This window comes from Lutra lutra, chromosome 2, assembly GCF_902655055.1.
Source record: "Lutra lutra chromosome 2, mLutLut1.2, whole genome shotgun sequence".
In the NCBI taxonomy this organism is placed as follows: Eukaryota; Metazoa; Chordata; class Mammalia; order Carnivora; family Mustelidae; genus Lutra; species Lutra lutra.
This window is the reverse complement of record NC_062279.1, coordinates 100228245-100244953: the sequence shown is the minus strand read 5'-3', so window position 1 is coordinate 100244953 and position 16709 is coordinate 100228245. Positions and strand designations below refer to the sequence as shown.

General features: G+C 35.5%; 1 protein-coding gene across 2 annotated transcripts in view; it reads left to right on the top strand.

The window, feature by feature from the left end:
• The window catches only part of EIF4E (eukaryotic translation initiation factor 4E), a 41851-nt gene that overhangs the window by 22327 nt on the left and 2815 nt on the right, over window positions 1–16709 (top strand). For both annotated transcript variants that reach the window (XM_047718040.1, XM_047718039.1), the window contains exons 2-6: window positions 672–778; window positions 11098–11193; window positions 13840–13903; window positions 14591–14704; window positions 16169–16308. In XM_047718040.1, coding sequence (XP_047573996.1) covers window positions 672–778; window positions 11098–11193; window positions 13840–13903; window positions 14591–14704; window positions 16169–16308 — 521 coding nt within the window. The remainder of the gene's footprint in view (window positions 1–671; window positions 779–11097; window positions 11194–13839; window positions 13904–14590; window positions 14705–16168; window positions 16309–16709) is intronic.

Genomic DNA, 16709 nt, shown 5'->3' with positions numbered 1-16709 from the left:
GGGGACTGGCAGGCAGAGGGAGAAGCAGGGATCCATCCCAGAACCCTAGGATCATGACAAGAGCCAAAGGCAGAGGCTTAAGTGACTGAGCCACCCAGGCATCCCTTTTCCCGACATTTGTAGATGACAGTACTATGTCTAACCTAGAAGATGATTTAGGATCAAGCCAACATCAAGCTTTTTTGCCTGGGGCCTTTGAAAGTGATAGAAGTTGCTGAACTTTTACCATATAATAGTGTGACAAGAAGGAAGAGCCTGTGCAGTATTGGCTTCATCAGTTCATAACTTTTTTTGTCATATTACACTCTCCAAACTTTAGGCACACTTCCCCTACCCTCCAAACCCTACATAGTACTTTAGTGGTATGTTAGGAAAGACAGCTGATTCCTTAACTTTGTTGTATGGTGTCTAACAATCTTTCTGAAAACAAAATGTGTAAGTGACAGATAATTGTATATAGTATTGTTACTGTGTTTTTATTGAGAAGCCTTTTGCTCTTAGAGAAGAGATGCTAGAATGGAGAATCTGGTGGTTTTCTCAGCATTTGTTTGTGGCCTATTTTATGAAATGCTTTTAAAATTCTTAAAGAATATTGGCAGTATTTGATTTAGAGTATTGCTATCATAGTTATGTTAAGAAATTTAAAATAATATTTTATTATTTTCCATTAGGAAACCACCCCTACTCCTAATCCCCCGCCTACAGAAGAGGAGAAAACAGAATCTAATCAGGAGGTTGCTAACCCAGAACACTATATTAAACATCCTTTACAGAACAGGTAAGCCTTCTGACACATTATGTTCTTCTGACTGAGGCAATGAGGTGAATGAATGGTAAAATAGGACAGGTTTGGGGGGAACAATTAGGTGAGACTAGTTTTAGTTATATTAGGTTGACGATTCCATTTTCACTTGGATAACCTGTTTTTAGTAAGCCGTTTTATGTGCGAGTCTTGAGCGCAGAAAAGAGAACTGGTTGAGACATTGGGTTTAAAGTCTTATCAGTAATTGGTGGTAAGTGAAACTATATAGCAAATGAATTCTCTTTGAAGTGAACTTGACTCAAGACAGAGAGGTTCTGATACCAGCTTATAACGGATTTTTTGGAGGGATAATGCCTATGAAAGGTTTAGACATAAACTGTGTAAACTAGGACAGAGTGGCAGTCAGGGAAACAAAGAAAATGGTTTGTTTCAAGGATAGGTGGTCAACAGCATATGTTACACAAAAAGGTCAAATATCCATTGGATTAAACAATTTGAGAAAGGCTCAAAATGGCCATTGAATTGAATGATAAAGTCCTTGCTAATGTAGAAGAAAGTTTAGTAGAATGTAGATGATGGAAAAAGCTTGGAGTAGTTGGTATAGTGAATACAAATGTATTATAGAGCAAGAGTAAGCAACTTGAAGTCGGCCTGTGAAGGAGAAAAAGCTGGGGGATGTGGAGTCTGGAGGTTGGTTGGTTTCTTTTTAAGACAAGTTAGGAGAGGAAAAGAGAAGCGGTTAGGATGAATTAAGTTTCAGGACACCTAGCTGGCTCAGTTGGTAGAGCATGCAACTCTTGATCTCGGGTTGTGAGTTCAAGCTCCATGTTGAGTGTGGAGCCTACTTAAAAAAAAAGGATGAGTTAAGTTTCGTAGTCAAGTAGTAGCTCATTATATATTTTCCCAGTTCTACCCCACCCCTTCCCAGTATGTTTGTGTTCTTATGTTTTGTGTTTTTATGGGTTTTATGGTGATGAGAAGTAACATGAATGCTCTGAGAGCTGATGGTGGGAAGAAAAGGGCAAGGCAGAAATATTTTAAGAATTTGGAGGGAAGTAAATTAGAATTTATTTGAGGATATTTAAATATTTCAATTCCATTCATTCCCTTACCCCAAGACTTTTTAACCCTATCTACTTTAAAAATCCCATAAGCCTGTATATGTTTCACAGGCATCCCTTGTTTTATTGCATTTTGCAGAAACTTTTTTTTTTTTTTTTAAGATTTTATTTATTTATTTGACACAGAGAGAGAGATTACAAGTAGGCAAAGAGGCAGGCAGGGGCGGGGTGGGGGGGGGGGAATGCAGGCTCCCTGCTGAGCAGGGAGCCGGATGCAGGCCTTGATCCCAGGATCCTGAGATCATGACCTGAGCTGAAGGCAGAGGCTTAACCCACTGAGCCACCCAGGCACCTGAAACTTCATTTTTTTTTTTTTTTTTTTTTTTTTTTTTTTTTTTTTACAAATTGAAGTTTTGTGGTGACCCTGCTTTGAGCAAGTTGGTGCCATTTTTCCAGTAGCATTTGTTCATTTTGTGTCTCTCTGTCACATTTGGGCAAGTCTTAGAATCTATCTCAAACTTTTTCATCGTGTTTGTTATGGTGATCTGAAATCAGTGATCTTTGATGTAATTACTGTAATCATTTTGGGGCATCATGAACTGTGCCCATATGAGATGACATACTTAATAAATACTGTGTGTTCTAATTGCTTTACTCACTAGTTGTTCCCCATCTCTTTGCCTCTCCTTGGGTCTCCCTTTTCCCTGAGACAGAACAATATTGAAATTAGGCCAAGTAATAACCCTATAGTAGCCTGTAAATACTCAAGTGAAAGGAAGAGTCCTACACATCTCACTTTAAATCAAAAGCTAGAAATGATTAAGCTTAGCGAGGAAGGCGTGTTAAAAGCTGAGATGGGCCAAAAACTAAGTCTCTTGCACTAAACAGCCAACTTACGAATGCAAAGGAAAAGTTCTTGAAGGAAATTAAAAGTGCTACTCCAGTGAGCACATGGATAAGAAAATGAAACACCCCTAGTGCTGATAGGGAAAAAGTTTAAGTGGTCTGGATAGAAGATCAGACCATCCACAATATTCCCTTAAGCCAAAACCTAATCCAGAGCAAGGTCCTAATGCTCTTCAATTCTGTGAAGGCTGAGAGAGTGGAGGAAGCTGCAGAATAAAAGTTTAAAGCTAACACGGGTTTGGTTCCTGAGGCTTAAGAAAAGAAGCTGTCTCTCTAACATAAAAATGCAAGGGCTGATGTAGACGCTGCTCCAGGTTATCCAGAAGATCTAGCTAACTAGATCGTTATGAAGCTGGCTACACTGAATAACAGGTTTTCAGTGTAAATGGCAAAGCCTTCTGGTGGAAGATGTCATCTGGATGGACTTTCATAGCTAGAAAGGAGAAGTCAGTACCTAGCTTCCAAGGACAGGCTGACTCCTGTTAGGGTCTAATATAGCCAGTGACTTTAGGTTGAAGCCAGTGCTTATTTACCATCCTGTAAATCCCAGAGTCCTAAAGAATTATACAAAATCTACTCTTCAGTGCTTTGTAAATGAATCAGTAAAGTCTGAATGAGAGCACTTCTGTTTTACAAAGCAGTTTACTGAATATTTTAAGCCCACTGTTCAAACCTGCTCAGAGCAGAAAAATTCCTTTCAAAATACTAATGCTCCTAGAACAATGTACTTGGTCACCCAAGAGTTCTGATATACAAGATGCATGTTGTTTTCATGCCTGCTAATATATCTGTTTGGCAGTGTATACAACATCTGAACAAAGAAGTAATTTTGACTTTGAAGTCTTACTGTTTAAGAAATACATTTTGTAAAACTGTAGCTTCCATATAGATAGGGGTTCCTCTGATTGATCTGGATAAAGTACACTGAAAACCTTCTGGAAAGGATTCAACCGTTCTAAAATGCTGGTAAGAACATTCATGATTCCATATGTAGAGGTCAAAATATCAACATGAATGACCTTTGGAAGAAGTTGATTCCAGCCTTCTTGGTTGATTTTGAGGGCTTTAAGACTTTGGTGGAGGAAGTAACCACAGATCTAGTAAAGAAGTAGAATTAGAAGTGGAGCCTGAAGATTAGGATGAATTGCTGCAACTCATCATAAAACTTGAATAGATGAGGAGTTGCTTGTTAAGGATGAGCAAAGGTGTTTTCTTGAGATGGTGAAGAACCATCTCCTACTCCTGGTGAAGATGCTGTGAAGATTGTTGAAATAATAACAACAAAGGATTTATAATATTACATAAACTTAGTTGATAAAGCAGCAGCAGAGTTTAAGAGGACTGACTCCAATTCAAAAGAAGTTCTGCAGATAAAAGTATCCAAACAGCATTGCGTGTTACAGATAAATCGTTTGTGAAAGGAAGAGTCAATTAACGTGGGAGACTTCATTGTTTGTCTTACCACAGCTACCCCCATCCTTCAGTAACCACCCCCCTGATCAGTCAGCAGCCAGCATCACCAAAACAGGACCTTCCATTAGCAAAAGGATTTTGACTCACTAAAAGCTTGGATGATGGTTTTTAGCAATAAAGTATTTCTTTTAAGATTTTATTCATTTATTTGAGAGAGAGAGAGAGAAAGTATGAGAAGTGGAGGGTCAGAGGGAGAAGCAGATTCCCTGCTGAGTAGGGAGCCTGATGTGGGACTCCATCCCCCGACTCCAGGATCATGACGTGAGCCAAAGGCAGTTGTCTAACCAACTGAGCCATCCAGGCGCCTCTACAACAAAGTATTTTTAAATTAAGGTATATACATTAGGTTTTTTAGACAATGATATTGCACCCTTACTAGAATACGGTATAGTGTAAACATAACTTTTATGTGCCTCTGGAATCCAAAAAACTTCAGTAGTCTGACTTCCTTTATTCTAATACGTACTTTAGTGTGGTGGTTTAGAACCGCATCTGTAGTACCTCTGAGATACACCTATAGTTTCCCTTACCCAAACAATACATTTTCCCTTTATGGCCTGAATATTTTTTTCACCATTTCTTCATTATCATGGTAGACTTATTGAAATAAAGTCTAAGCATGTTTTAGGTAGTTTTTTTTATAAGATACCTGTTTCAGCATATCCTGTAGTGAGGAAGAAATTAATTGTTTATACAGTGGGGATTGTCAGCAAATGAGTGAGCCATCAAAGGTCAAATAGTCCATAAAGGGTAAAAATTCTTCCTCAGGGGAAAGCTTTGTACCAAAGTTGAACAATTGATTAGTGGCAATTTCATATAATTCAACATAAAATTTGTACCAAAACCCTTAAGGGAGGTATTTTTTAAAATTTTTTTAAAGATTTACTCATTTTAGAGAGAGAGGCAGATGGTGAATGCATGTACAAGCAGGGGAAGGGGCAGAGGGAGAGAATCTCAAGCAGACTCCCCACTAAAAGTTGGAAGCTCAATCGACTGAGCCACTGAGGCACCCCTGTTTTGTTTTTTGTGTGTGTGCTTTTTTTTTTTTTCATATTTTTAGTGTTGTCTTACGAAAAGCTAACTCTGTATGCCTTTTGTCTTTGAAGCTAGTTTTTGGTATTGCTATTGCTGGGAGAGGTAATCAAAGCATATATCCCTCACAGCTTGAATAAAATTCGAGAAGAGCCTGAAAAATGTCATTAGTAGATAAACTGATTAACCCTAGAATGAAGTCTGTGAGGATTTCAACTTTTCTATGAATTCTACTTCAGTAATAATATCATTGTGTAAAATATTATCATTTGGAAAAATATTCCGAGATGTTTTATGTTCAGATCTTGGTAGTTTCCTCATTATTTACTTTTTGTAAATATTGCATAATTATGCATTATTAAAATTATTATTTAATAATTAAATAATATTTAATTATTAAAATTAAAATAAAATTATAAGAGTAAATTATCAGGGTACAAGTATGTTAACTAAAAGTTCTCTGTTTTCCTTAGATACTTTCTTTTCCATTTTACTTTTCTTCACTCCTGGAGTAGTCCGTGTTAATTTTGGTTTGTAGTCTTCCAAAGCTTTTTAGTGTGCAGGTCTGTTTTTTTCTTTATACAGGTGACAATACTGTTAACATTTTTGTTTGTGCAGATTTTGCCCTGTTATTTTAAACTTGGTATTAAATGAATAGTCACGTATTTTATCAGGCTTATATTAATGGGTATTTAGACTTTTTTTGTTTCCTCTTTACACTGTTGTAGTATATGCATTCCTTTATGTTTTTTGTGTACTTGTAGGAATATATTTATTAGCTAAAATTTCAGATTTTTTAAAAAAGATTTATTTATTTGAGAGAGTGGTGGGGAAGAGCAGAGGGAGAGGGATAAGTAGGTTCCCAGCTGAGGAGGGAGCCGGATATGGGGCTTGATCTGAGGACCCTGAGATCAGGACCCAAGCCAAAGGCAGATGCTTAACTGACTGAGCCACCCAGGAGGCCCAAAATTTCAGATTTCTTAGGTGAAAGACTGTGCTTTAACAGCCTAAATAGATAATTGCCAAATTATCCTCCTTTATCAGCTTAGGCTCTTAGCAGTGTGAGTTCTTGGTTTCTACATCTTTGCAATTGGTTGGTCCTAGTCTGATTTATAAAAAGACAATGTCTTCTCATTTTAAATTTGCATTTAAAAAAAGATTTTATTTATTTCTTTGTCTGAGAGAGAGTACATAAGGAGCGGGGGAGAGAGAAGCAGGCTGGAGAGCTCAATACCAGGACTGGGATCATGACCTGAGCCAAAGGCAGATGGTTAACCAACCCAGCCAGCCAGGTGTCCCTAAATTTGCATTTCTTTTGACGTTGCACAGCTTTGTCATATATATGGAACATTTTTGTTTTTATCTGTGGACAGTCTGCTCAGTTCTTTTGTCTAGGTATGGGAAGCAGGTATTCTTTAAAGTTTTATTTCCAGGGTGCCTGGGTGGCTTGGTTAAGTGTCCCTCTCCTGAGTTTGACTCAGATCGTGATTTCAGGGTTTTGAGATCAAGCCCTGTATTGGGCTCTGCACTCAGTAGGGAGTTTGCTCGAGATCCCCCCTCCCCGCCCCTCTGGCAATCTTTCCAAAATAAATGAATCTTTAAAAAAAAAAGTTTCTTTCCAGGCATTGTAATTAGGGCTGCTAACTTACCCATGTAGGACATTAAGGTGAAAATGAATTATCCAAATAATGTGTCTTTTAACATTGTTTGTGGAACTACATTTTTTTAAAACAGGTTTTTTCTTTTCTTTTCTTTATTTTTAACAGGTTTTTGGTTTTTATGTAGTCCAGTAGCACCTTTCCTCCATGGCTTCTGGGTTTCATGTCCATCTTAGGAATAACTTTATCCACATAATTATTCTATTTAATAGCTGCATAGTTCTATTTTATTGGTGTATATTTTATTTAAGTCCGCAGTTCTTAAATTTTTGGTCTCAAGACCTTTTTATTGAGGACCCCACAGAGCTTTGGTTATGTAGATTTTTATCTATTTCCCTTTAGTATATTAGAAAATAATCCTGAGAAAATGTAAAATTATATATTCATTTAGAAAATCCATTGCATGTTAACAAATATTTTTTATGAAAAAATATTCAAAAATATAGTGGGAAGAATAGCATTTTTATAAATCTCTTTAAGTGCCTGACTTAACAGAAGTTAGTATAGCTGCATTCAGTCTGTGAAGAAGATAAGTTGTTTCATAGGAAGTATAAGAGTATATGTCCTCATACAAGTACATGGTTGGAAAAGGAGGATTTTTAATAGCCTTGTAAGTTAATTATAGATACTATCCTTTGATAATACGTTTTTTATAGGTCAGCTGCAATGTATAATCTGAAAATATATCCAAGAATCTTTCCTTCTTTGTTTCATTAATATCTATTGGCCTGTCTTGCATTTGGCATGGACCTTTTACCCATGCATTATTTTGAAACACCAGGGGTCCTTTGGAAAACATTGGTTCAGTGAGTTATGCAGATCTTCTAGATACTGATAGTTCTTATTATGCAGTATGAAAACAGTAATGTCCATTAATATCACTACTAAACTCATCAGAAATGTGTTTTAGTTGTAGTAAGTTTGTCACAGTAGCACATGCAGTCTTTCCAGACTTCTGATTTTCTCCTGGAAGCTCACTCTCTTCATTTTCAAGAAATAACTATGTTTATCTATCAGTCATGGTTAAAATGGAGTTCTATGAAAAAAGTGGCTAGTTTACAGTTCAGTTCCTTAAGCATTGATTGTACTTTGGTATATGGAAATGTTTTGTTGTTGATTTTGATTTTTTGCATAATATGAAAAAGATGTAGATAGATTAAAATTCAACGAAACCAATTACTATGTTTCATCAGTGGCATTCTTAACTGCAACTAACGTTTTTACCGTTGGAGGTGGTGAAGGTAAAGGGTGCAGTGACTGCTAGTACAATTTGATACCATTGTATGGAACTTGCTAAGATACCAGCAGATTTAGTCCACCATTGCTTTTGTACCATTAGTACAAATGTCAACACAGGGAAAAATAAAATAATGTCTTAGCATTATTATGAAAATAGTTCTTTCTTAATCAGAGTTCCTGAAAGGGTCCTGAAGTCCCCTAAGCATTTGCAAACCACATTTTGATAACTGGATTTAAATGATCCCTTGTTGAAAGTGCTTAAGATGTTTCCAAGTTTTCCAACATGAAGAACGTTCTTGTACAAACATTTTTACCTAATCATCTAATTATTTTGTTAGGATAAATTTTTATATGTCCAATCGCTGGATGCAGTTAAAAAAAAAAGGAAAAAGAATTTTATTAATCATTTTTAATTGAGGTATAATTCACATATAACATTAGTTTCAGGTGTAAAACATGACTCAGTATTTGTGTATTTTTTTTTTTGTATTAACATACAATGTATTATTTGCTTCAGGGGTACAGGTCTGTGAATCATCAGTCTTACACAATTCACAGCACTCACCATAGCACCTACCCTCCCCAATGTCCATAACTATATTGTGAAATGATCACTGTAGAAAGTTTACTTAATATCTGTCACCATACTTAAAAAAAGATTTTTTCCTTGTAATGAGAAGTTTTAAGATTTACTCTCTTAGCAACTTTTCATATACATAATACATTGTCATTAACCATAGTCTCCATGTTGTATATCATTAATGACTTACATATTTTATAACTGGAAGTTTGTACCTTTTGACCCTTTTCACTTCTTTTTACCCAACCCCTACCTCTGGCAGCCACCACTCTTTCTGTGTTTATGACCTTGGTTTTTTTAGTTTTTTTGTTTTAAGATTTCCCCATATAAATGAGAAACATAACAATATCTGTCTTTCTTTATCTGACTTACTTAACATGTGCCCTCCATGTTCATCCAATGTCTCAAATGACAGATTTCTTCCTCTTTTTTTGTGGGCAAATAATACTCTATTGTGTACATACAACATTTTCTTTATCCATTCATTTATTGATGGGTACTGAGGTGATTTCCACATGTAAATAATGCTGCATGAACATGAGGGTGGTGCATACATCTTTTTTAGTTAGTGTTTGCATTTTCTTCAGGTAAATACCTAGAAGTGGAATTGCTAGATGATATGGTCATTCTATTTTGAATTTTTTCAGGAAAGATTTAATTTTGGAAAACCGGAGTATACAGTACTTGACCTTATTACATGTGTCTTTAATAATTTCTGTGTCTTTGCTTTTTTTCTTTTTTGTCCTTAGCAGCTTGGCAAATTCACATTGTCAAATGGATGTTGAAATGCATCTCATTTTTATGTCAGATTATCTAAGTGTTAATTATGGAGTTGTGAAGTATATATAATGTATTGGAAACCTGTCTTCAGACAACCTTATTCTCAGTGAGAAAATGAAATTTCCCTCTTGAGTTACCTTTGGTATCGTAATTCAGATAATTGTACTAAAGATGTTATCTTGGGCTATTTAAGTGTAACTTTGATGTGACATGAGTTTGTATTCCAGGTATTAGAATAAAACTTTTTAACAGTTATATACAGATATGTAGAAACTAGTATACATTATTTCAGAGCATGTGACAGCATTACTCAGTGAATCCTTTTATTTTGTTATTTTCTCATTTGTGTGCTTGTATAAAGAGAAAATTGCATTTCCTAGTCCCCCCCCCCCCCTTTTAGGAGTCTCTTATTTTCCACTCTTGGCTAATACCTTTTCATTTCTCTGAAAATTCAGCTTTCTTGCTCCCTGCTTTCTTTTCTGGTTAAGTGCTTCTGCTGTTTTTCTTAAGTAACTGCTTCATTATCTCTGTCAGAGCAGTTGGCACTCTGTAATTGTCTATTAACATTTCTGTGAATTACTCTAACGGATGAACCCAATGGGTCTCTAAAGTATAGCAGAGAATCTGTTAGGAAGTAGGTACAAAATACATACTTATATTTTTTTCCTTTAAAGATCTTTTTTAGGGGCGCCTGGGTGGCTCTGTGGTTCCACATCTGCCTTCCACTCTGGTCATGGTCCCAGGGTCCTGGGATCGGGCCTGTATAGTGCTCCCTGCTCGGTGGGAGGCCTGCTTCTCCCTCAGCCTCTCCCTCTGCTTGTGTTCCCTCTCCCCTGTGTCTCTCTCTGAAATATACTCTCTGAAATAGACACACAGGGAGAGGGAACACAAGCAGGGGGAGAGAGTGAGGGAGGAGCAGACCTCCTGCCGAGCAGGGAGCCCCATGCAGGGCCTGATCCCAGGACCCTGGGACACGACCAGAGCCGAAGGCAGATGTGGAACAACTGAGCCACCCAGGCGCCCAAAATACATACTTTCTAAATGAAAGAGCGAAAACTACTCATTATTTGCTACTATAATATTATCTACCATTTAAAATTATTTTTAAATTAAAATAAATTTTTAATTGTGGTAAAATACACCATAACAAAATTTACCATCTTAGCCATTTTTTAAGTGTACGGTTCAGTAGTGTTGAGTACATCCATGCTGTTGTGCATCCAGTCTCCAGAACTCTTTTTCATCTTGGCAAAACTAAAACTCTGTACCCATTAAACAGTTGTCCATTCCCTTTCCTTCTAGCCCCTGCCATTTTACCTTCTATCTCTGAATTTGATTACTTTAAATACCTCATACAAGTAGATTCATACTGTTTGTCTTTCGTGATTGGCTTATTTCACTTAATGTAATGTCCTTAAGTTTCATCCTCAGACTTTGTTTTTAAGTCTGACACATATTCCGCTGTATATTTAAACCAGATTTTATTTATCTACTCATCTGTCAGTGGACACTTGGGCTGCTTCCTTCTTTTGGCTGTTGTGAAGAAAGAGGCTAGGAATGTGAATTTAAAAACTACCATGTTTGACGCTGACTTTTTACTTTTAGATGGGCACTCTGGTTTTTTAAAAATGATAAAAGCAAAACTTGGCAAGCAAACCTTCGGCTGATCTCTAAGTTTGATACTGTTGAAGACTTTTGGGCGTAAGTAACCATTTTAGGATGTTTGTTTTATTAAGTGTGTAATTTTTCATTTTAAGTCACATTCCCAAAACGGAGGATAAGGTAAACAATAGATGTTCATCTGTAGACCTACCTTTTTGTTTGTCCATCTCCTCAGAACTATTTGAATTGGAAAGCTTCAGTCTTGTCAGCCTTTAGCCCTGTGTATATTCTATATTCTTGTCCTAAGAGATCCTTCCCTTGAAAGTCCTTTGTTGCTTCTAGAACTTTTGACAATATGTTGGAACCTGTCCCCTTTCTTGGTTGCCTAGATACATTTGCCCCATACTCCAGAGCTTTGTTAGGTTCCCTTTTTGCAAATTTTTTTTGGTGTAACACCTAGGATTTCCTGTGATATGGATTCTGAGATTTTTCAAAGGCTGAAAGGTTTGTCCAAGTAAAATTTAGGTAAAGTAAAATTTAAAATTTGTAAAGTCTTTTCAAGTTTTGTAGTATTGATTCTCGAAAAACAAATTAATTTACTATGTAATTTATTTGAAAAATGATTTTCATTTTAAAGATAAAACTTGTTAAGACATTTTTAAGAGGTGTAAGCTTATCTAAAATTCTAATTTGTGCATCTAGTATTTTTTTGGATCCTATATATGTTGAATCAGTGATGTAACTCTTATGGATTAACATAACCCCCGAGTGTATTTTGCCCACAAAAAAGAACAGATTGTCAGAAGATTCATATATGTATACTTCTTCCAGGGCAGAAACAGTATTCTTCTGTATCTTTGCCGTGCTTTGCCCACAATAGGCATTAAATATGCATTTGAATCACTAGGGGGAAAAAAGCATAGAATAATTAGAGAAAACTCTTAAATTTTGAGCTGTGTACTTTGAGTGGTCACTTTATATTGAAATCATTATCTTTTTTTGAAGTAATGGAACTGTATTTAAATCCCCAGTAATTCATAGGTTTAGCTGTCTAATTAAACTAGGGTTACTGTGTTTTGCCCTTCATCAAAACATCAAGTGATTTTCTTCTTTGATTGTATTTATTTGAGTCCTCTAAAAAGTCTTTAGTCTCCTATGAAAGAGGAAGAACAAGAGTCTTGGGAACCATTTCCCCCTCTGAACCAGATCTGCATTTATCTGGTTTGTTAGGCTTTTCACCGGTTTACATAATTGGGTTTCTAAGTGAGCCTGTAATTACAGCATGGCCCCATACTTTAGTTATGTGTAAGCAATGTCATTGCATAGTAGACTTTCACACTTAGACATATGAAGGAATTCTTTAGCTTTCTGTAAATACCTAAGCACTTAATTTCTCACTTTTTTTCCTGGCAGATTTAGTGGTAAACAGCTGTTGAGCCTTTTGGGACTTATCCAGTCTCATCTGTAGTGCTCTGATTCTGTTTAAATGTGTCACTACAAGTACTCATTACTATAAATTTAATAGACTTTAGAGCACATTGAAGGAGAAAGGAGAAGGCATAAAGAAGCATTGGGCATTTCTACCTTGAGTGCCATTGAAGAAAGCATTTCCACCCTCTCCAATAATTTCATTAAGTGGTGGTGCTAATTCTATAGTTACTGTTACTATCCAGGCCTCTTCTCTTGCCTAGTGGAAGCTGCCAATGATAATGTAGTTTGGAAGAGTGACCGATGAGTAGTAACTCTGCAGATCTTATTCAGCCTTGGGCTACCTTCCCCCAAATTGGATTTGTATATAATCCTGTGGAATGTGATCCAAAGGATGCCAGAATCTTTCTTAAAATTCTGCTTGAAATATTTCTGGATTAAAATAGCATCAAGAGAATCTAAGGATAATAGCATTGTCCATGGTCTGCAGATGTAGCAAAGATCATGTTTCTGCATCTAATGTTGGAGACAGGCAAAGTATCCTTAAATCTGTTGCCAATTTTATTATAACATTGCAAGAAGAAACTTTAGGAGGTCAAATGATTTATCCTTCTACCTTCAGGCTAGTGAATATTTAAGTTATTTCAAGTGTTACTCTGTTACATTCATACTTGGGGAAAAGTTTAGAAATACAGATTCCAGGGTTCCACCCTATATATAAAGGGATTAAAATCACAGGAGTAGGGCCTGGTGGTTTTTGTTTGTTTGCTTGCTTGCTTGTTTTTTTCCAAAGCTTTCCAAATAATTGCTATGCTGTCTGACTAGTAATGACTGCAGTATTTGAGACCCATTGGTCTTTTCTAGGACACCTTCAAGGATAATAATGCTGTCTTCTTTCAGTCATGCAGTGCTGATAGTCAGGAAGTTTGTCTTGCTTTCCCTTGATTTGCTTTTTTGTGTGTTTAAAACTGCTCATTAGCATCATGAATACTTTCATGTACAGAAAGCAGCCTCATACCTCCTATTTTCAGTTTCTTATATATACATATGTATGCACTGAGTTAACTAATACATCAAAATATACTTTTGTCAGAATAAAATCATTAAAAGTATTTTCTTGAAAATGATCAAATGCTGAGTCTTGAACTGACCATTATTAAGATACCTTTTTGGTCCATTATGGATATTGACTCGGTAGAAAAACAAGCAAACAAACTTTCATCTTTTTATTTTATCATATTCTCTAAATGTATATGTAAGTACCTAAACTCTGCATTACATATTCTGTGTTTATAATTGTCCTTTTCTTTTACCTAGTCTGTACAACCACATCCAGTTGTCTAGTAATTTAATGCCTGGCTGTGACTACTCACTTTTTAAGGTATGTTTAACTGGTGATTTCATACATTCATTATAAGACTGGACCATTCAGTTACTCAGTAAGAAATCTTGTCAGAAACTTAGGAATAGTTAATGCTCTGAGTTTTGGAGAATAATTAATTTTACTAGGCTTTAGCCTAAACAAATTTTGCCTTACTGCTATAAATAATTGCAATTGAGAATCTTACTCTATGGGCACACACTGTGATTGATTTTTGACCATCCAGTCCAGTCTCTCTCTTACACATTTGAGTAGACTGAAGTGTAGAACTCTAGAGTTCATCAGGAATTCTTAACCTTGGATGCATTGGTCTTTGGGATATTCATATTTAAAAATGGGTTTTGTCAAGTGGTAGGGGGTGGGGCATTCATTAACTCTGAAATTGCATAATTTTGCATATATTTTCTATATATAGAAATGTATGTAGCTTCTCAAGGGTATCTGTTTCTAGGTGTTTAAGAACCTCAACTTAAAGGAACCCCAAGGTTTATAGCTAATAACTATGTCAGGACTCTAATTCTGCAGTCCCATAGCTTTAAATCCTGCCTTCTTTTTTCCCCATTACATCAATAACAGCTTTATGGAGAACAAAGTAAGAAGTTGACAGAGTTGTTGCTTCCTCTTTGTAGTGCTCTTCTCAATTAAAGTAACAATTTTGTCTAATATTGTTACCTACTAACCTTGTAGGATGGTATTGAGCCTATGTGGGAAGATGAGAAAAACAAACGAGGAGGACGATGGCTAATTACATTGAACAAGCAGCAGAGACGAAGTGACCTGGATCGCTTTTGGCTAGAGACAGTAAGGTTTTAAAATTATAAAGCAGTTTTAGAATATTAAAACTCAGTTTGGATTACATTTTACATTGGTTACTTAATTTAAGAGATAAGGATGCCCACCTATAAAATCTTAAGCCAGCAATTAATTTTGTACTATCAATGTATACTGTGTATTTTACATATGGTACCGTGAAACCTCATACCATATTACAAATCAGATATAAAGAGATCGGCAGTTTACTTTCACTTCCATAGTAAGCTCATCCTGGTCATTTCATTAGCCTCAAAATTCTAGAACCTTGCATTTTTGTAATACAAGTTTTACAGCCCTCTTAAGAGTATTACTTTGTATACTAAATTTTTTAGATCATTGAAGCAAACAATGAAATTGATCCTACATATTGTGCTATAACCTGGAACTTTTGGCTTTATAAGACATACATTAAATATGAGGTAATTGTCATTTTCTCTAGTGAGAAGTTCTAAACCCCAACCTATCAGACATAAGGATAATAATCTCTTTTGGATTCTTAGCACTTGTCATAGCGTTTCATTTATAGTTAGCACTTAGGAAGTTAAGCAATTCATCAGTATTTCAATAAATGGGTTTTTTATTTGTTTGTTTTTTTTTTTAAATGAAGAGATTAATTTTGTTTTGAGGGGAGATTATCAGTAAATCCATTTTAGAATTCCACTTTAAAGTCATTTCAGCTCTTTAAGATGACAGATGTTCTGGAGATGGATGGTTGTGATAGTTATACAATGTTGTCAATATACTTAATGCCACTGAACCATATCCTTAAAAATGGTTAAAAGTGATTTAATGTCATGTCGTCCATACTCAAATCAAAAAAAACCATTTTTTAAATGGTAAAAATGGGTAAATTTTATATTTGCCACAATAAAAAAAATTGTGTTCATGAAAAACAGTGAGAACAAGAGGCAGCATGAACAACTATTCAGTTATTCCATTAATATTTGTTTGCTGGCAAGTTGAAACAGCAGCAGAGCAAATGAATATTAAGATAATTTGCCTTTTACATTTGCCCTGACCTCAATTGCCCCACTTGCTTAAAAAGCTAAAACAACTGTTAATGATCTCGATATTAAACACACAAATGGGGGCGCCTGGGTGGCTCAGTGGGTTAAGCCGCTGCCTTCGGCTCAGGTCATGATCTCAGAGTCCTGGGATCGAGCCCCGCATCGGGCTCTCTGCTCAGCAGGGAGCCTGCTTCCTCCTCTCTCTGCCTGCTTGTAATCTCTCTGTCAAATAAATAAATAAAATCTTTTAAAAAAAATAAAAAAAAATAAACAAATGAATTTTTGAAAAGTCAGGACAAAGAACTATATACATAAATATAATTTAGATGTTCAAAAAGTTAACTTTTGATTTAAAAACTGTTTTGTAAAGAGACATTTGTAGTTCATTAAGCAATGTATAATTTATTTAATGTAATTTGGGATTGAATTTTTTTCTTTTTTAAAGCTGCTGTGCCTTATTGGAGAATCTTTTGATGACTACAGTGATGATGTATGTGGAGCTGTTGTTAATGTTAGAGCTAAAGGTGATAAGATAGCAATATGGACTACTGAATGTGAAAACAGAGAGGCTGTTACACATATAGGGTAAGTTTTGCTGTTTGTATACTTCCTTGAAAATATTAAGATAAAAATATATTAAGATAACTAAAAGCAGAAGTATGGTTATTTATAACTTAAAAAAATACTTGGATTTGTAATGATTATTTTCCTTATAATGTTTTCATGAAAAGTTATAATCTTAAACTGATGTGTTACCATTTTCTTGTTCTTTTTTTTTTTTTTTTAAAGTTTCTGTAAAACTTCTTTTTCCTCACAATGGGAGTATAGAATCAATCACCAGAGTGCACTATTTTGGCATGTAGACTTTTATTCATTTATCATATGACAGTATTGTCTTTTTTCTATTTTAAAATCATAACATTAATATTATAATACTCTTAGTAATTCAGTGAGTATTGGCAAATAATGTATGTGCATTCTGTGTA